Source organism: Mobula hypostoma, chromosome 4 (assembly GCF_963921235.1).
Source record: "Mobula hypostoma chromosome 4, sMobHyp1.1, whole genome shotgun sequence".
Classification (NCBI taxonomy): domain Eukaryota; kingdom Metazoa; phylum Chordata; class Chondrichthyes; order Myliobatiformes; family Myliobatidae; genus Mobula; species Mobula hypostoma.
The window spans coordinates 419,181-440,174 of record NC_086100.1 but is presented as its reverse complement, the minus strand read 5'-3'; the positions used below and the strand labels follow the sequence as shown (position 1 = coordinate 440,174).

Genomic DNA, 20,994 nt, shown 5'->3' with positions numbered 1-20,994 from the left:
TAAATTTTTTAAGATTAAAAAAAATTGCGGAACTGGAGCCAAATTTGTAAAGAATACTTAATCACAGGGTTTAGGTTTAAATTAATAACTTTAGCTAATTGTATAGGCAAAGCAACTCCCATTAACGAGGTTAAATAAAACTGTTTCACAGTTTGCAATTCCAGGTCTACCCAAACTGGCTGATCGTTCTTATCGACCCAATATAACCAAAAGGACAAGTATCGCACATTAACAGCCCAGTAATACATTCTTAAATTAGGCAAAGCAAGACCTCCATCCTTTTTCAACTTTTGTAAGTGACATTTACTAATTCTTGGTCTTTTATTAATCCAAATATAAGATAAAATAATAGAATCAATCTGATCAAAAAACTTCTTAGTCAAAAAACAGGGATATTCTGAAATAAATATAAAAATTTTGGTAAAATTATCATTTTAACTATATGGATATGACCGACAAGTGAAAATGTAAGTGGACTCCATCTACTAAATAAATACTTCATAGAGTCTACCAAGAGAACGAAATTAGCTTTATAAAGATCCTTATTTTTTAGTGATTGTAATACTTAAATATCTAAAAGAATCCATGACTTTGAAAGGAGTATTATATATAGAGACAGATTCATTTAAAGGAAACAATTCACTTTTACTAATTTATCGAAATTACTTTTTTAAGCCTTCTTTGAGTGATCCAATTTTTTTACTTTGCTGGGTGAGGTGGGGGGAGGGGGTAATGTTACAGCTATGTAGGACCCTGGTCAGACCCCACTTGGAGTACTGTGCTCAGTTCTGGTCACATCACTACAGGAAGGATGTGAAAACCATAGAAAGGGTGCAGAGGAGGTTTACAAGGATGTTGCCTGGATTGGGGAGCATGCCTTATGAGAATAGGTTGAGTGAACTCGGTCTTCTTTCCTTGGAGCGATGGAGGATGAGAGGTGACCTGATAGAGATGTATAAGATATTGAGAGGCATCAATCGTGTGCATAGTCAAAGGCTTTTTTCCAGGGCTGAAATGGCTAACACAAGAGGGCACAGTTTTAAGGTGCTCGGAAGAAGGTACAGAGGAGACGTCAGGGGTAAGTTTTTCCATGCAGAGAGTGGTGCGTGCGTGGAATGGGCTGCCGGTGACGGTGGTGGAGGCGGATACGATAGGGCCTTTTAAGAGACTCCTGGATAGGTACATGGAGCTCAGAAAAATAGAGGGCTATGGGTAACCCTAGGTAATTTCTAAGGTAAGGACATTTTCGGCACAGCTTTGTGGGCCGGAGGGCCTGTATTGTGCTGAAGGTTTTCTATGTTTCTATCTGGGCAGCAAAGATGCATTCATCAGGTTGCTCTTTATCGACAGCGTGGCATTCAATACTATCATCCCTCAAAATTAATCAATAAGCTTCAAGATCTTGGCTTCAATACCTCCTTGTGCAATTGCATCCTCGATTTCCTCACTTGCAGACCCCAGTCATTTTGGATTGGCAAGAATATCTCCTCCACAATCACCGTCAGCACAGGTGCACCACAGGGATGTGTGCTTAGCACCCTACTTATGACTGCGTAGCTAACTACAGCTCCAATGTCATATTCAAGTTTGCTAACGACAGCACTTTCTTAGGCCAAATCAAATATGGTGACAAATCAGCATATAGGTAGGAGATTGAACATCTGGCTGAGTGGTGAGAACAATCTTTTACTCAATTCCAGCAAGACCAAGGAGCTAATTATTGATTTCAGGAGAAGGAAACCAGAGGTCTCTGAGCCAGCCCTCATCAGAGGATCAGAGGTAGAGAGGGTTAGCAACTTTAAATTCCGAGGTGTTATCATTTTGGTGGACTTGTCCTGGGCCCAGCACATAAGTGCAGTTCCGAAGAAAGCACATCAGTGCCTCTACTTCCTTAGGTGTTTGCAAAGATTTGGCATGAAATCTAAAACTTCAACAAACTTCTGTAGATGTGTCAGCTTGACATCGGTGGTTGGGAAGTTGTTGGAGTCGATTGTCAAGGATGAGGTTACAGAGTACCTGGAGGCATATGACAAGATAGGCAGAACTCTGCATGGTTTTTTTAAAGGAACATCCTGCCTGACAAACCTATTACAATTTTTTGAGGAAATTACAAGTAGGCTAGACAAGGGAGATGCAGTGGATGTTGTATATTTGGACTTTCAGAAGGCCTTTGACAAGGTGCCACGCATGACGCTGCTTAACAAGATAGGAGCCCATGGAATATGGGAAAGTTACATACGTGGATAGAGCGTTGGCTGATTGGCAGGAAACAGAGAGTGGGAATAAAGGGATCCTATTCTGGTTGGCTGCCGGTTACCAGTGGTGTTCCACAGGGGTCCGTGTTGGGGCCGCTTCTTTTTACATTGTACATCAATGATTTGGATTATGGAATAGATGGCTTTGTGACTAAATTTGCTGTCGATACGAAGATAGATGGAGGGGCCAGTAGTGCTGAGGAATCAGAGAGTCTGCAGAGAGACTTGAATAGATTAGAAGAATGGGCAAAGCGGTGGCAAATGTAATACAATGTTGGAAAGTGTATGGTTATGCACTTTGGCAGAAGAAATAAACGGGCAGACTATTATTTAAATGGGGAGAGAATTCAAAGTTCTGAGATGCAACGGGACTTGGGAGTCTTCGTGCAGGATACCCTTAAGGTTAACCTCCAGGTGGAGTTGGTAGTGAAGAAGGCGAATGCAATGTTGGCATTCATTTCTAGAGGAATAGAGTATAGGAGCAGGGATGTGATGTTGAGGCTCTATAAGGCGCTGGTGAGACCTCACTTGGAGTACTGTGGGCAGTTTTGGTCTCCTTATTTAAAAAAGGATGTGCTGACATTGGAGAGGGTACAGAGAAGATTCAATAGAATGATTCCAGGAATGAGAGGATTAACATATGAGGAACGTTTGTCCGCTCTTGGACTGTATTCCTTGGAGTTTAGAAGAATGAGGGGACCTCATAGAAACATTTCGAATGTTGAAAGGCATGGACAGAGTGGATGTGACAAAGTTGTTTCCCATGATGAAGGAGTCTAGTACGAGAGGGCATGACTTAAGGATTGAAGGGCGCCCATTCAGAACAGAGATGCAAAGAAATTTTTTTAGCCAGAGAGTGGTGAATCTATGGAATTTGTTGCCACGGGCGGCAGTGGAGGCCAAGTCATTGGGTGTATTTAAGGCAGAGATTGATAGGTATCTGAGTAGCCAGGGCATCAAAGGTTATTGTGAGAAGGCGGGGGAGTGGGACTAAATGGGAGAATGGTAAAATGGCGGAGCAGATTTGGTGGGCCAATTGGCCAACTTCTGCTCCTTTGTCTTATGGTCTTATGGTCTTATGTGTAGTGGAGAGTATATTGACTGGCTGCATCACAGCCTCGTATAGAAACAATAATGCCCTTGAACAGAAAATCCTACAAAAGTAGCCCAGTCCATCATGGGTAAAGCTCTCCCCATCACTGAGCACATCTACATAGAACGTTGCCACAGAAAGCAGCATCCAGTATCAGAGACACCCACTGTCCAGGTGATGCTCACTTCTCACTACTGCCATCACGAAGAATATACAGGGTCCACACCTCAGGTTCCGGAACAGTTATTAGCCCTCAACGTTTAGGCTGTTGAACCAAAGGGGATAACTTCACTAGTCCTATCACTGAAATGTTCCCACAACCTACAGACTTACTTTCAAGGTCTCTGCATCTCATGTTCTCAATATTTATTGCTGATTTATTTATTTATTATTATTTCTTTCTTTTCGTATTTGCACAATTTATTGTTTTTTGCAAACTGGCTGAATGCCCAGGTTGGTGCGGTCTGATATTGATTCTATTATGGTTATTATTTAATTATGGATTTATTGAATATGCCCACAAGAAAATGAGACTTAGATGACATATATGTACTTTGATAATAATTTTAGTTTGAACTTTGAACTTTCAAGCTTTGGCATGGATGCTATGTAGCCTCCTCCCTGATGGGAGTGAGACAAAAAGTCTATGAGCAGGGTGAGTGGGATCCTTCATGATGTTACTGGCCCTGCTCCGGCACCTTTCTGAACATATGTACTTGATGGCAGGTAGCCTCTTGCCAGTGATGTCCAGTGAAACAGCTTGTTAGGATGCTCTCTACTGCGCATTTGTACAAGGACTTGAGTATGGATATGGTAGCAACTATGGAGAACAAACAATTAATGTTCCATGTCTGAGAACTGAGAAAGAGAGAAAACAAGTTAGTTTTCAGAAGGTGGAGGAGTCTTCCTTTGAATATACTGTATATGTGGAGATGGCTGTGTCCTGAATATTGGTAACACTCAGATCTTCACCCATCAGGAAACCAAAGTGCTCAGTGACCTCAATCTGATGTGCAATGACATTGGCAGCAATGGAGCAGAATGGATTGCTGAAGCCTTACAGGTAAATAACCAAATCTCTTTCTCTCAATTTGGAAACACTCCCATCTAGGCAGATGGTTAAATTTGAATAAAGGTGCTACAAAACCAGGAGGAGTGTGTGGCCTATTATAGGTTAGGAAACTATAGTAACAAATATGGCATTAAAAATAGTTATTGTTAAAGAATTGATCATAAGGATGTGATTTCTCTGGGAAGGAAACAGAGGAATGGCATGAAATCCCTGGATCTGTTCACCTGCATCCTAAGGTTTAGAAGGAAGTGGCTATGGATATCGAGCAACACACACAAAACGCTGGAGGAATTGAGTAGGTAAGGGAGCATCGATGGAAGGGAATAAACAGTTGATGTTTTGGGCCATCACCCTTCATTTGGAGTCTCAACCCAAAACGTTGATTGTTTACTCGTTTGCATAGATGTTGCCTGTCCTGCTGAGTTCTTTAATAAACCTCTATTCCTGTCTTGATGAAGAGTCTTGGTTACCAGACCTGAAATATCTAGCAGTTATGTGCCATCCTTTTACCCACAGAGCCACACCACTACCTATGTGTTTCTGCCTGTCTTTTTGATACAAATTATATCCTTTGATGTTCAACTCCCAACTATAACCTTCTTTCAGCCATGACTCAGTGATGCCTACAACACATGTGTGTCCGACAGAGTGATCAGCAGCACTGGGACTCCACAGGGGACTGTCTTGTCTTCCTTTCTCCTCACCATTTACACCTCGGACTTCAACTACTGAACAGAGTCTTGTCATCTTCGGAAGTTTTCGGATGACTCTGCCATAGTTGGATGCATCAGCAAGGGAGAAAGGGAGATGAGGCTGAGTACAGGGCTATGGTAGGAAACTTCATCACATGGTGTGAGCAGAATTATCTGCAGCTTAATGTGAAAAAGATTAAGGAGCTGGTGGTAGACCTGAGGAGAGCTAAGGCACCGGTGACCCCTGTTTCCATCCAGGGGGTCAGTGTGGACATGGTGGAGGATTGCAAATACCTGGGGATACGAATTGACAATAAACTGGACTGGTCAAAGAACACTGAGGCTGTCTACAGGAAGGGTCAGAGCCGTCTCTATTTCCTGAGGAGACTTAAGTCCTTTAACATCTGTCGGACGATGCTGAGGATGTTCTATGAGTCTGTGGTGGCCAGTGCGATCATGTTTGCTGTTGTGTGCTGGAGCAGCAGGCTGAGGGTAGCAGACACCAACAGAATCAACAAACTCATTCGTAAGGCCAGTGATGTTGTGGGGATGGAACTGGACTCTCTGACGGTGGTGTCTGAAAAGAGGATGCTGTCCAAGTTGCATGCCATCTTGGACAATGTCTCCCATCCACTACATAATGTACTGGGTGGGCACAGGAGTACATTCAGCCAAAGACTCATTCCTCCGAGATGCAGCACAGAGCGTCATAGGAAGTCATTCCTGCCTGTGGCCATCAAACTTTACAACTCCTCCCGTGGAGGGTCAGACACCCTGAGCCAATAGGCTGGTCCTGGACTTATTTCATAATTTACTGACATCATTTACATATTACTATTTAATTATTTATGGTGCAACTGTAACAAAAACCAATTTCCCCTGGGATCAATAAAGTATGACTATGACTACAACATCATACAGACCAATCTAATTGTGCCACAAATTCATCCACCTTATTCCGTATGCTATGCACAATAAACAAAAGTACCTGCAGTCTTGCATTCTTCACCCTTTTGAATTTTGCCTCTGTGGTACAATTTAACTCTTTGCTCTGTCTGCATTCGTACCCAATCATTGGCTTGTCCTTCCTTACATTCATCATCTACTTGTAAACCTGGTGGGCCATCCTCAGCTCCATCATACTGGTTCCCATCCCCCCTGCCATATTAGTTTAAACCACTCTCAGCAGCTCTAATAAATCTGCCTGCAAGAATATTGGTCCTCCTTGGATTCAAGTGCAGGTCCCACATGCCCCAGAAGACATCCCAATTATCCAGGAATCTGAATCCCTGCCCCCTCACTCCAATTCTTCAGCCATGCATTTTTCTTCCACCTCACTCTATTTCTATCCTGGCTGTCACATGGCACAGGCAGCAATCCCTTGATTACTACACTTGAGGTCCTGCTCCTCAGCTTCCTTCCTAACTCCCTGTATTGTTTTTTCAGGACCTCCGTCCTTTTTCTACCTATGTTGTTGGTACCAATATGTACCAAAACTTCCAGCTGCTCACACTTCCTTTTCAGGATATTGTGGACGTGTTCAGAAACATCGCGGACACTGGCACCTGTGAGGTAAACTACCATCTGTGTTTCCTTTTTGCAGCTATAGAATCGCCTGTCTGTGCCCCTAACTGTCCCCTGTTACTGCTGCCATTTTCTTCAGTTTCCTGCCCTTCTGAGCCACAGGGCCAGATCAGTACCAGAGGTACAGCTGCTGTTGCTTCCCCCAGGTAGGACACCCTCCCCAACAGTACTCAAAATGGGAGTACTTGTTGTCGATGGCCACACAGGTGCTCTCCAATATCTGATGTTCTCACTTCCCTTTTCTAACAGTCTCCCATTTATCTTTCTTCTGTCCCTTGTGGTGAGTACCTACCTATCACCATTTTGCTTTCCCTAACAAGTCCAAAGTCATGGAGCTGCAGCTCCAGCGCCCTAACAAGGTCTCCAGGGAGCTACATCTCAGAGTCAGAATCAGGTTTATTATCACCAGCATGTGTCATGAAATTTGTTAACAGCAGCAGTAGTTCAATGCAATACATAATATAGAATAATAATAAATAACTAAGCAAATTAATTATGTATACTGAATAGATTAAAAATCATGCAAAAAACAGAAATAATATATATTTAAAAAGTGAGGTAGTGTCCATTTAGGAATCAGATGGCAGAGGGGAAGAAGCTGTTCATGAATCGCTGAGTGTGTACCTCCTACTGCCTGATGGTAACAGCGAGAAAAAGGCATGCCCTGGGTGCTGGGGTCCTTAATATTGGACACTGCCTTTCTGAGACACTGCTCCTTGAAGATATCCTGAGTACTTTGCAAGCTAGAACCCAAGATGGAGCCAACTAGATTTACAACCCTCTGCTGCTTCTTTGAGGCCTGTGCAGTAGCCTCTCCCCATCCCAGACAGTGATGCAGCTTGTCAGAATGCTTTCCATGGTACATCTATAGAAGTTTTTGAGTGTATTTGTTGACATACCAAATCTCTTCAAACTCCTAATGAAGTATAGTCGCTGTCTTGCCTTCTTCATAACTGCATCAATATGTTGGCACCAGGTTAGGTCCTCCGAGATCTTAACACACAGGAACATGGAACTGCTCACTCTCTCCACTTCTGATCCCTCTACGAGGATTGGTATGTATTCCTTCCTACCCTTCCTGAAGTCCACAGTCTTGAGGCAGCTGGTGCAGATGTGGCCATCGGGGAGACTGGTTGTCTCCCAGAAATCCCATATCTGAGACCCAGAACAGAATACTGGCTCTGCAGACATACCCCCCATACTCTCAAGCGTTAAATAAGAAATAAAGTTACCTACTTACCTGTTCTCACCGAAGTCGTGTTGAACCAAAGTCTTACTACTCTGACTCGGGCTACTCCGATGATGACCACTCCCTTGATGTCTGCTCCCTAGGTGGTACCTCTCCTTTATGGAGACTGGGTTCTTTAAAGCTCTTCACTGTACCTGCACGTGAATGCTTCTGCTGCATCTGTGCAGTATTCCAATCAACCTCAATTAACCTCAGACAGAAGGAATTCTGCAGATGCTGGAAATTCAAGCAACACACATAAAAGTTGCTGGTGAACGCAGCAGGCCAGGCAGCATCTCTAGGAAGAGTTGCAGTCGACGTTTCAGGCCGAAACCCTTCGTCAGGACACAATTAACCTCAGTGCTACTTTCCACAATTCTAAATTTCATGATATTGCAAAAATCTATCAATCTTTGTCACAAGTCTATTCGGTGACTGAGTATTGTGAGTAGAAAATTCCATAACCATTCCATATTCCATAATGGGTGTAGAAATTTATTTCCATCCCTTAGAGATTGTGACTCCTGGTTTTGTATAGCCAGAACAGGAAAAACATCATTCTATCTGTTCTGTCAAGCACAGAATGATTCAGTGACACGAGATTCTGCAGATGCTGAAAATCCAGAATAAAGGAACTCAGCAGATCAGGCAGCATCTATGGAAATGGATGGAGTGAGTGCAGATGTCTAGAAAATGGAGGAGATGCAGGTGACTGCAAGGAAACCCCGTTCTTCGAAGAGGGAGGACATCTCTGATGTTCAGGAAAGGAAAGGCTCATCCTGGGAAAAGATGCAGCAGAGATGAAAGAACTGAGAAATGGGAATAGCATTTTTACATGAGAGGGTGGGAAGTAATCAAGATAGCCGGGGAATTGGTAGGTTTATAAAAAGAGTTCAGTAGACAGTTTGTCCCCAGAAATGGAGGCAGAGAGATCACGAAAGGGGAGAGAGGTGTCAGAAATGGACCAAATGAATATAAGGCAGGTTGGAAGTTGGAGGGAAAGTTGATGAGCTTGGCGCAGGTGCATGAAGTGGCTATTTCACTTTTTATCAAGGAAGTATAGACGCAGTCTGTTTAATCTCGCTTCATACAATCAACTCAAATTCCCAGAAATCAATCTGATTAATCTGTTTACGTTCCCTTAATAACAAAAGCGTCCTTCTTCAGTTAGAGAGATCTGTTTGGTCGTAACCAGGGCTTTATGTAGCTAGGGAAAATCCTCTTGATATAAATATAATATAATATATGTACAATATATAGACCTTGAAGATAGGATTAGTTTCATTTGGTACCATGTTCAGTACAGCAGGGCTTGTTCCATATTCTATAGTTTTACCTTTCTAAATACATGCGCTGCCTGCATGTTAGATTAGATTTAGATTATGAGGACATTCAGTCCTCGTTTATTGTCATTTAGAAATGCATGCATTAAGAAATGATACAATGTTCCTCCAGAGTGATATCACAAAAAAACAGGACAAACCAAAGACTAACACTGACAAGACCACATAATTATAACATATAGTTACAGCATTGCAAAGCAATACCGTAATTTGATAAAGAGTAGACCATGGGCACAGTAAAAAAAAAAGTCGAAGAGTTCCGATCGACTCCCAATTGTCCCGATAGCAGGTGGCAGAAGGGAGAAACTCTCCCTGCCATAAACCTCCAGCGCCGACAACTGCTGATGCATTGGAAGCACCCGACCACAGCCGACTCTGAGTCTGTCCGAAAACTTCGAGCCTCCGACCAGCCCCTCTGATACAGCCTCCTGAGCACCATCCAATGCCGAGCTCTTTGACCCCGCCCCGGCCGCCGAGCAACAAACAAAGCTGAGAACTCGGGGCCTTCTCCTCTGGAGATTCTGGATCACACAGTAACAGCGGCAGCGAAGAAGGCATTTCAGAAGTTTCTCCAGATGTTCCTTTGTGCTCTCACGTCTGTCTCCATCAAATCAGGATTGTGCATGGCACCCTACCTGACAGATTACAGATATCATTCACTGGAGTGGCCGCTGTGTGCTGCGTCGCGTCGCCATCTTCTCCTCCTCCTCTCCTTTTGTGCTTTGCATACAAAGACACTCAGGTACATGAATGTAGACCAAACTCTCTCAACCTTTCTATACCTATCAATCCTTTAATTCCCTTAATCTACATTGTAAAAGTTCTCTGTACTGTCTGCAAAGCAAGTCATTGGAATGATATACAGGCAGGTGTGATTCACGCTTGCTTGCCTCTAAGCCTTGATTGTTATCTGTAGGCGTTTGGGGGTACATTCTGATTAAAGCTGTAAGTGCAATATGTGAGTCATGGTTAAATGTAGAGTGAAAGGAGGCTTTTTTTGTGAGAGGAAAGTTGTTGGTAGAGACATGTATGGGTATTGTCTGCATGTGCGATGCTGTAGGTACAAAGGCTGCAGGGTAAGTCAAAGAATAAATGCTGGAACCAATCTGCCACATGTCTGTAAAAGAGTGAACTGACCATGAACTCTTTGTGAAAACATATATTTACACAGGTGAACCAGTCACTGAAGCATCTAAGGATTAATGGGAATAAAATTGGCAATAAGGGTGGAGTGCACTTTGCCACAATGCTGCAGCTCAACAAAACACTGGAGTCTGTGGACCTCGGCGACTGTGATTTGGTGAGTGGACCAGGAAAATTCAGCACATTCCCTTATGAAGCAGGAGGAGACCATCTGGGTCCATCAAGGTTTTCAGCTCACAGTCCCCAGAAATTCTATGTCTACCTAGTCCACACAATTCTAGATCTCATCACGTTCAACATGGAACATAGAACATAAAACTACAGCCCAGGGACATACCCTACAGCCCATTAAGTGGGCACTGACATAATGCCACTCTAAATTAAACACATATAAAATTCTGGCGGGGAACAGACAGACTATATCTATCTCTATAATTTCTGTGGGCAGGGATTAGACAGTATCTCTATGATTTCTATAGGCAGGCAAACAGACAGGGAACAGACAGACTCTATCTATCTCTGATTTCCATGGGCAGGGAACAGACACTGTCTATCTCTGATTTCTATGGGCAGGGAACAGACAGACTCTATATACCTCTGATATTTTGGGCCCCTTATCTTAGAAAGGATGTGCTGAAACTGGAGAGAGTTCAAAGTAGGTTTACAAAAATTAATCCAGGATTGAATGGCTTGACATATGATGAGCATTTAATGGCTCTGGGCCTGTTTTCACTAGAATTCAGAAGAATAAGGGGTGACCTCATTGAAACCTTTTGAATGGTGAAAGGCCTTGATAGAGTGCAGGTGGAGAAGATGTTTCCTAAGATAAGAGAGTCTGAAACCAGAGGACTCAGCCTTAGAATAGAGAGGCGTCCTTTTAGAATGGAGATGAGGAGGAATTTCTTCAGCCCCCAGTGTGGTGAATGTGTGGAATTCTTTGCCATAGGCAGCTCTGGAGACCAAGTCTTTATGTATATTTAAGGCAGAGGTTGATAAATTCTTGATTGGCAAGGGCATGAAGGGAAACAGAGAGAAGGTAGGAGACTGGGGCTAAGAGGAAGAATGGATCAGCTATAATGGAATAGCGGAGCACACTCAATGGGCCAAATGGTTTAATTCTGCTCCCATATCTTATGGTTGATGATTTCTATGGGTGGGAAACAGACAGACTCTATCTGCATCCCTGATTTCGATAGGCAGAAAATAGACAGACAGAGAACAGACATACTCTTTCTCTCTCTATAATTTCCATGGACAGGGAACAGGCAGAATCTATATATCTCTATGCCTTCTTTAACTCTAATAATTGCTTATTTTTCTATTTTGCCTCACGTCAGAGTTCTTCAATCCAAGCAACATCCCAATGGTCCTCTTCTGTACTCTCACCATGACCTCCACATCCTGATAGTGTATCACCAAAATACACCAGCTCACATTTGTCTCTATTAAGCTGGATTTGCCATTTCTCTGCCCTCATTTCCAACTCATCTATATCTGACTGTGTCTTTTGGCAAACTTCACAATTCATAACTCTACCAGTTTTTGTGGCATCTGCAAACATACTAATCATCGCACTGGATTTTTGTACAAATTATTGTACAAAATCATCTTGCATCGCAAACACTGATCCCTGTGGGCAACACCACTGGTCCCAGACCTCCAAAGAAACACTCCTCCACCAACAAGCCCTCAACCTGGTGTCTGGCCTTTGTTTTGATTTGCATTTATCAAGAATAATGTCCTTTTAGTGCTGAAGAACTGAAGATTTCTGCTTTCTGACTTTTCAGGGAATTCAAAGTCTGATTGGATTAGCAACTGTGCTAAACCATAATAAATCACTCAAAGCCATCAATGTTGGTCGACCTTTGGTTTACACCCTACAGGTATGATGTAGGATCATTCAGTGGAACTGTAAATTAAAACTCAACTATCCTGCCAAAGGGTTTGGGCCCGAAACGTCTACTGGACTTTTTTCCATAGATGCTGCCTGGCCTGCTGAGTTCCTCCAGCATTTTGTGATTTGAACTTCCTTTCTGAAAGTAATGAAATGAAACCAGGAATGGAAGGGCTATAATAGAAGTAAATTTTGATGGCTCTGGGTCTGTACTCGCTGGAATTTAGAAGGATGAGAGGGGATCTTATTGAAACCTTTCGAATGTTGAAAGGCCTAGACAGAGTAGATGTGGAAAGGATGTTTCCCATGGTGGGAGAGCCTAGGACAAGAGGGCACAGCCTCAGGATAGAGGTGTCCGTTTAAAACAGAGATGCGGAGAAATTTCTTTAGTCAGAGGCTGATGAACTTGTGGAATTTATTACCACAGGCAGCTGTGGAGGCCAGGGCATTGGGTGTATTTAAGGCAGAGCTTGATAGGTTCTTGATTGGACATGGCATCAAAGGTTATGGGGAGAAGGCCGGGAAATGGGGTTGAGGAGGAGGGAAAAGAGGATCAGTCAGGATTGAATGGCGGAGTAGAATGGTTAATGAGAGATATCTGGCCTATTTGTTCTACCATAATCATATTCCGTGTTTATTCACTAGCTGTGGTGTTCTCACCCCAGCAGGAGATTCTATGGGTGAGAACTAGATTCCCAGATGGTATTTGCCTCTCAGGATCCAGGGTCTGAGACATCTCAGATCGAGCCCTCAGTATTCTTAAGTGGGAGGGTGAACTGCCAGAAGTCGTAGCCCATGTGGGTACCAATGACATGGGAAGGACGAATAATGAGCTTAAAGGGCAGGACTTCCCAGGGGTGTGATCTCACGAGTGCTACTCATGTGGGGTTTAAGCTAGAGTTGCAGAAGGATGGGAACCAATGTGCCAGAACAGTTAGTGGAGAGGTTGTGGAGGCAGATGTTGGTAAGACCTCAGACAATGTTAGGAATCAAAAAATTGAGCATGGTGCGACTAATGTCCTGAGCTGTATATATTTCAATGCTAGAAGTATTGTAGGAAAAACAGATGATAGTAGCTGGTTTACAAACAGAGGCAATGTGTAGTGAGGAGAGGCTGTTAATAGGGTAATATTGCATTCAACAGGATGAGTTGCATCGTAAAAGGTGGACAAAATTGAAAAGGGTGAATACAGGACTGAAGGTGTAATATTTAAATATACGCTGTAGACAAAAAAAAGTAGATGAATTTGTAGCACAGTGCAGATTGGCATGTATGATGTTGTAGGCATCACAGAATCAAGAAGAAGGAAGATTAGAGCTGGGAGCTTAATGTCCAGGGATACACATTGTATCAAAAGGACAGGCAGGAGGCAGAAGGTGCGGCGTTACTCTGTTGGTAAAATAATGAAATCATATTATTAGAAAGAGGTGACATAAGGTTGGAAGGCATTGCATTATTGTGTTTAGAGCTAAGGAACTACAAGGGTAAAAAGATCCTGATGGGAATTGTATGCAGACCCCCAAACAGTAGTAAGGATGCAGCCTATAAATTACAACAGGAGATAGAAAATACATGTCAAAAGGGCAATTTTACAATAGTCATGGGAAATTTCAAGATGCAGAGAAAATCAGGTTGGTGCTAGATTCCTGGAGGGGGACATTTCCAGAGTACCTATGAGATGGCTTTTCTGAACAGCTCATGGTTGAGTTGACCAAGGGATCAGCCATTCTGGATTGGGTGTTGTGCAAAGATCTGGAATTATTTAAAGAGTTTAAGGTAAATGAACCCTCAGGGGAAGTGATCCTAATATGATCAAATTCACCTTGAAATTTAAGAAGGATATGCAGTGGCATAACGGGAATTACAGAGGCATGAGAGGGAGAACTGATTTAGAAAGAATAATGGCAGGGATGACAGCAGAGCAAGAATGGCTGGTATTTCTGGAAACAGTTCAAAGCAACAGGATATATACATCCCAGAGAGGAAGAAGTATTCTAGAGGCTAGATGATGCAACTGTAGCTAAAAAGAGAAGTCAAAGCCACATAAAAACCAGAGAGGGCATATAATAGAGCAAAAAATAGTGGGAAGTTAGAGGATTGGGAAGCTTTCAAAAACCAACAGAATGCAACTGAAAAAGTCATTACAAAGGTAAAGATGGAATATGAAAGTAAGCTTACCTGCAATATTAAAGAGGATACCTTAAGTTTCTCAGATACATTAAGTACAAAAGAGAGGTGAGAAAGGATATCAGACTGCAAGAAAACAATACTGTAGAGGTAGTAGTTGGGACAAGGAAGTGGCAGATGAACTAAATAAGTATTTTGCATCAGACTACACTGTGGAAGACATTGGTAGTATAGTGGAAGTTCCAAGTGACATGAAGTGTGTGAAGTTACATTACTGAAGAGAAGGTTCATGGGCAACTTAAAGGTCTGAAGGTCGATAAGTCACCTACCAGATGGTGTCTTCCCCAGAGTGACAGAAGAGATTGTGAAGGCATGAGTAATGATCTTTCAAGAATCACTAGATCCTGAAATGGTTCTGGAAGACTATAAAATTGCAAATGTCCGCTCTTCAAGAAAGGGAGTGGTTAAAACTAATGTGGCAAGGGGATGGGAACCAGTATGACTGAGCTGAGGATGAGCCAGGAAGTTTACAAGTAGATGATGGATGTAAGGAAGGACAAGCCAATGATGGTATACAACTTATTATTCAAATGGTAAAAAGTTGCAGCATGCTGCTATGTAGAGGGACTTGCGAGTGCTTGTGCATGAATCACAAAAGGTTGGTTTGCAGGTGCAGCAGGCTACCAAGAAAGCAAATGGGATGTTGGCCTTCATTGCTAGAAGGATGGAATTTAAGAGCAGGAAGATTATGCTGCAACTGTACAGGGTACTGGTGGAGGTCACACCTGGAGTACAGTGTGCAGTTCTGGTCTCCTTACTTGAAGAAGGATATACTGGCTTTAGAGGTGGTGCAGAGGAAGTTCACCAGATTGATTCCAGAAATGATGGGATTAGACTACGAGGAGAGATTGAGTCACCTGGGACCGTACTCGCTGGAATTCAGAAGAATGAGAGGAGATCTTATAGAGGCATAAAATTATGAAAGGGATAGATAAGATTGAACATAGAAAAACTACAGCACAGTACAGGCCCTTCAGCCCACAATGCTGTGCCGAACATGCCAAACAAGATAGAGGCAGGAAAGTTGTTTCCATTGGTAGGTGAGACTAGAACTAGGGGACACATCCTCAAGATTTGGGGGAGTAGATTTAGGATGGAGATGAGGAGGAGTTGCTTTTCTCAGAGGGTGATGAATCTGTGGAATTCTCTGTCCGAGGAAGCAGTGGAGGCCACCTCAGTAAGTATATTTAAGACAAGCTTGGATAGACTTTTGCATAGGGGAATTGAGGGTTATGGGGAAAAGGTGGAGATGAGTACATAGCCAGATGAGCCATGATCTTATTGAATGGCGGAGCAGGCTCGATGGGCCAGATGGCCTACTCCTGCTCCTATTTCTTATGGTCTTAAATGCAGAAAGAGCAAACAGTTAGATTGTACCACAGAGGCAAAATTCAAAAGGGTAAATAATGCAGGACTGAAGGTGCACTTGGAATAAGGTGGATGAACTCATGGTACAGTTAGAGATTGATTGGTGTGGCGTTGTGGGCATCACTGAGTTGTGGCTGAAAGAAGGCCATAGTCAGGAGCTTAACATCGAAAGATATACTTTTTATCAAAAGGACAGGTAGGAAGGCATAGGCATTGGTGTGGTTCTGTTGGTAAGAGATGGAATTACATCTTTAGACAGAATGATATTGGCATTGATAGAGAATGGCTGACAAGCAAGAGGCAGCAAGTGGGAATAAAGGGAGCCTTTTCTGGTTGGCTACCAGTGACTAGTGTTTTTCCTCAGCGGTCAGTATTGGGACTGCTATTTTTCACATTGTTTGTCAATGATTTAGACAATGGAATTGATGGCTTTGTAGCAAAGTTTGCGAATATTACAAAGATAGGTGGAGGGGAAGGTAGTGCTGAGGAAGCAATGCGATTGCAGCAGGAATTGGAAAAATGGGCAGAAATGTGTCAGATGGAATACAGTGTTGGGAAATGTATGATAATACATTTTGATAAAAGGAACAATAGTTCAAACTATTATCTAAATGGGGAGAAAATTCAATCATCAGAGATGTAGAGGGACTAAGGAGTCCTTATGCAGGACTCCCAGAAGTTTAATTTACAGATTGAGTCTGTGGTAAAGAAGGCAAATGCAATGTTTCATGTAATATTGACATTTATTTCAAGGGAAATAGAATATAAAAGCAAGGAGATATTGCTGAGACCGCAGCATATGAGTCAGGCCGTGCTTGGAGTATTGTCAATAGTTTTGGACCCACACTTAGAATATAGTTAACAGTTTCGGGCCCCCTATCTCAGAAAGGGTGTGTTGTCATTGGAGAGAGTCCAGGGGAAGCTCACGAGGATGATTCTGGGAATGAAAGGGTTAACGTATGAGAAGTTTTTGTCAGCTTTGGGACTGTACTCATCCAAATTTATAAGAATGCATGGGAATCTCATTGAAAGCTAGCGGATGTTGAAAGGACTAGATAAGGTGAATGTGAAGAGGATGTTTCCTGTGGTGGGGGCATCCAGAACTAGAGAGCACAGCCTCAAAATTGAGGGGCGACTTTTAGAAAAGAAGTAAAAAGGAATTTCTTTAACTAGAGAGTAGTGAATCTGTGGAATGCTCTGCCACAGATTGTAGTGAAGGCCAAATCCGTGGGTATACGTAAAGTGAAAGCTGATAGTTAAAATAAATCCAAAGTGTTTCTACAGTTATGTTAATGACAAAAGGATAGTGAGGGATAAAATTGGTCCCTTGGAGAATCAGAGTGGACGGCTATGTGTGGAGCCAAAAAAGAGATGGGGGAGATTTTGAACAATTTCTTTTCTTCGGTATTCACTAAGGAGAAGGATATTGAATTGTGTAAGGTAAAGGAAAGAAGAAGGGTAGTTATGGAAAGTATGACAATTAAAGAAGAGGAAGTACTGGCGTTTTTACGGAATATAAAAGTGGGTAAGTCTCTGGGTCCGGACAAGATATTCCCTAGGACCTTGAGGGAAGTTAGTGTGGAAATAGCAGGGGCTCCGACAGAGATGTTTCAAATGTCATTAGAAATGGGGATGGATGGTGCCGGAGGATTGGCGTATTGCTCATGTGGTTCCATTTTTAAAAAGGGTTCTAAGAGTAAACCTGGCAATTATCAGCCTGTGAGTTTGACGTCAGTGGTGGGTAAATTGATGGAAAGTATTCTTAGAGATGGTATATATAATTATCTGGCTAGACAGCATCTGAATAGGAACAGTCAACATGAATTTGTGCATGGAAGGTCATGTTTGACAAATCTTATTGAATTTTTTGATGAGGTTACTAAGAACGTTGACAAGGGTAAAGCGGTGGATATTGTCTATATGGACTTCAGTAAGGCCTTTGACAAGGTTCCACACGGAAGGTTAGTTAGGAAGGTTCAATCGTTAGGCATTAATATCGAAATAGTAAAATGGATTCAGCAGTGGCTGGATGGGAGACGCCAGAGAGTAGTGGTGGATAACTGTGTGTCAGATTGGAGGACAGTGTGTAGCGGTGTGCCTCAGGGATCTGTACTGGGTCCAATGTTGTTTGTCATATATATTAATGATCTGGATGATGGGGTGGTAAATTGGATTAGTAAGTATGCAGGTGATACTGAGATAGGTGGCGTTGTGGATGGAGGAGTAGGTTTTCAAAGCTTGTAGAGAGATTTAGGCCAGTTAGAAGAGTGGGCTGAAAGATGGCAGATGAAGTTTAATGCTGAAAAATGTGAGGTGCTACATTTTGGTAGGACTAATCAAAATAGGACATACATGGTAAATGGTAGGGCATTGAAGAATGCTGTAGAACAAAGGGATCTAGGAATAATGGTGCATAGTTCCGTGAAGGTAGAATCTCATGTGGATAGGGTGGTGAAGAAAGCTTTTGGTATGCTGGCTTTTATTAATCAGAGCATTGAGTATAGGAGTTGGGATCTAATGTTGAAATTGTATAAGGCATTGGTAAAGCCAAATTTGGAGTATTGTGTACAGTTCTGGTCACTGAATTATAGGAAAGATGTCAATAAAATTGAGAGAGTACAGAGGAGGTTTACTAAAATGTTGCCTGGGTTTCATCTCCTAAGTTATAGAGAAAGGTTGAACAAGTTAGGTCTTTATTCTTTGGAGCGTAGAAGGTTGAGGGGGGACTTGATAGAGGTGTTTAAACTTATGAGGGGAATTGATAGAGTTGACGTGGATAGGCTTTTTCCATTGAGAATGGGGGAAATTCAAACAAGAGGACATGAGTTGAGAGTTAAAGGGCAAAAGTTTAGGGGTAACATGAGAGGGAACTTCTTTACTCAGTGAGTAGTAGTTGTGTGGAACGAGCTTCCAGCAGAAGTGGTTGAGGCAGGTTCGATGTTGTTTAAAGTTAAATTGGATAGATATATGGATAGGAAAGGAATGGAGGGTTATGGGCTGAGTGCAGGTCAGTGGGACTAGGTGAGAGTATGAGTTAGGCACGGACTAGAAGGGCTGAGATGGCCCGTTTCCGTGCTGCAATTGTTATATGGTTATATAGTTTCCTGATTGGTCAGGGCATCAAAGGATATAGCAAGAAGGCAGTTGTATGGGGTTGAGTGGGATTTGGGATCAGCCATGATGGAATATGGAGCAGATTCGATGGGCTGAATGGCTTAATTCTGCTCCTATGCCTTATGGTCTAAAGGAAACTATAGGCCAGTTAGTCTGACCTCTGGTTGAAAGGATGTTGGAGTCATTTATTAAGGATGAAGTTTCAGAGTACTTGGAGGCACATGATAAAATAGACCGTAGTCAGCATGGTTTCCTCAAGGGAAAATCTTTCCTGACAAATCTGTTGGAATTCTCTGAAGAAATAACAAGCAAGATAAAGTAGAATCGGTTGATGTTGTTTACTTGGATTTTCAGAAGGCCTTTGACAAGGTGCCGCACACGAGGCTGCTTAACAAATTAGATTTACAAAAAAGATTCGAACATGGATAAAGCAGTGGCCGATTGGCAGGAGGCAAGGGGCCTTTTCTGACAGGGTGCCGATGACTAATGGTGTTCCACAGGGGTGTGTATTGGGGCCGATTCATTTTAGGTTATATGTCAATTATTTGGAAGATGAATTAATGGCTTTGTTGCAAAGTTTGAAGCCAATATGAAGATAGGTGGAGGGGCAGGTCATTTTGAAGAGGTGAATAGAAAGACTACAGAAGGAGAATGGGCAAAGTTATGGCAGATAGAATGTAGTGTGGGAAAGTGTATGGTCATGCACTTTGGTAGAAGAAATGAAAGGGTTGCCTATTTTCTAAATGGGAAAGAAAAACAAAAAAACTGTGGCACAAAGGGAATTGGGAGTCATTGTTCAGGATTCCCTAAAGATTTATTTGCAGGTTTTGTCTGTGCTGTGGAAGGCAAATGTGATGTTAACACTCATTTCAAGAGGACTAGAATATAAAAGCAAAGATTTAATGTCGAGACTTTATAAAGCATTGGTGAGGTCTCACTTGTAGTAGTGTGAGCAATTGTGGGACTCTTATCGTAGAACGGATGTGCTGAAACTGGATATGGTTCAAAGGAGGTTCACAAAAATGATTCCAGGATTGAATAGCTTGTCATATACTCTAGGCCTGTATTCACTAGAAATCAGAAAAATGAGGGATAACCTCACTGAAACCATTTGAATGGTGAAAGGCTTTTGAGAGTGCATGTGGAGTGGATGTTTCCTATGATGGGAGAGTCTAAGACCAGAGGACTCACCCTCAGAATAGAGCAAATTTGCAGATGACACCAAGATTGGGAGTGTAATGAACAGTGAGAAAGGCTATCATGGCTTGCAGAGGGAAAATGGGCTGAAAAATAGCAGATGGAATTTAATGCAGAGCAGTGCGATGTTTTGCACTTTGGTAGGACCAACCAGGTAGGTCTTTCACAGTGAATCGTAGGATATTCAGGAGTGTGGTAGAGCAAAGGGATCTGGGAATACAGGTGCATAATTCATTGAAAGTGGCACCACAGGTAGATAGGGTCATAAAGAAAGCTTTTGGCACATTAGCCTTTCTAAATCAATATATTGAGTGCAGAAGATGGGATGTTATGTTGCAGTTATATACGACATTAATGAAACTTAATTTGGAGTATCGTGTGCAGTTTTAGAAACATAGAGAACATCAAAAACCTACAGCACAATACAGGCCCTTCGGCCCATAATGCTGTGCCAAACATGGAATTAGTTTATAAATTACCTTGGGTTACCCATAGCACACTATTTTTCTAAAATCCATGTAACGATCCGGGAGTCTCTTAAAAGACCCTATTGTGTCCGCCTCCACCAGCCCGTTCCAGGCACTCACCGTTCTCTGCGTAAAAAAAAAACTTACCGCTGATATCTTCTCTGTACCTACTTCCAAACACCTTAAAACTGTGCTCACTCGTGTTAGCCATTTCAGCTCTGGGGATAAAGCTCAGACTACCCACACAATCAATGCCTCTCATCATCTTATACAGTTCTATCAGTTGACCTCTCATTCTCCGTCACTCCACGGAGAAAAGGCCAAATTCATTCTACCTATTCTCATAAGGCATGCTC

At 42.5% G+C, this 20,994-nt stretch overlaps 1 protein-coding gene across 1 annotated transcript in view; it reads left to right on the top strand.

Annotated features, from left to right (window-relative positions):
• lrrc34 (leucine rich repeat containing 34) overlaps positions 1 to 20,994 on the top strand; it is a 116,764-nt gene that overhangs the window by 37,528 nt on the left and 58,242 nt on the right. Inside the window, exons 5-7 of the mRNA XM_063044772.1 lie at positions 4,328 to 4,411; positions 10,439 to 10,567; positions 12,198 to 12,293. Coding sequence (XP_062900842.1) covers positions 4,328 to 4,411; positions 10,439 to 10,567; positions 12,198 to 12,293 — 309 coding nt within the window. The remainder of the gene's footprint in view (positions 1 to 4,327; positions 4,412 to 10,438; positions 10,568 to 12,197; positions 12,294 to 20,994) is intronic.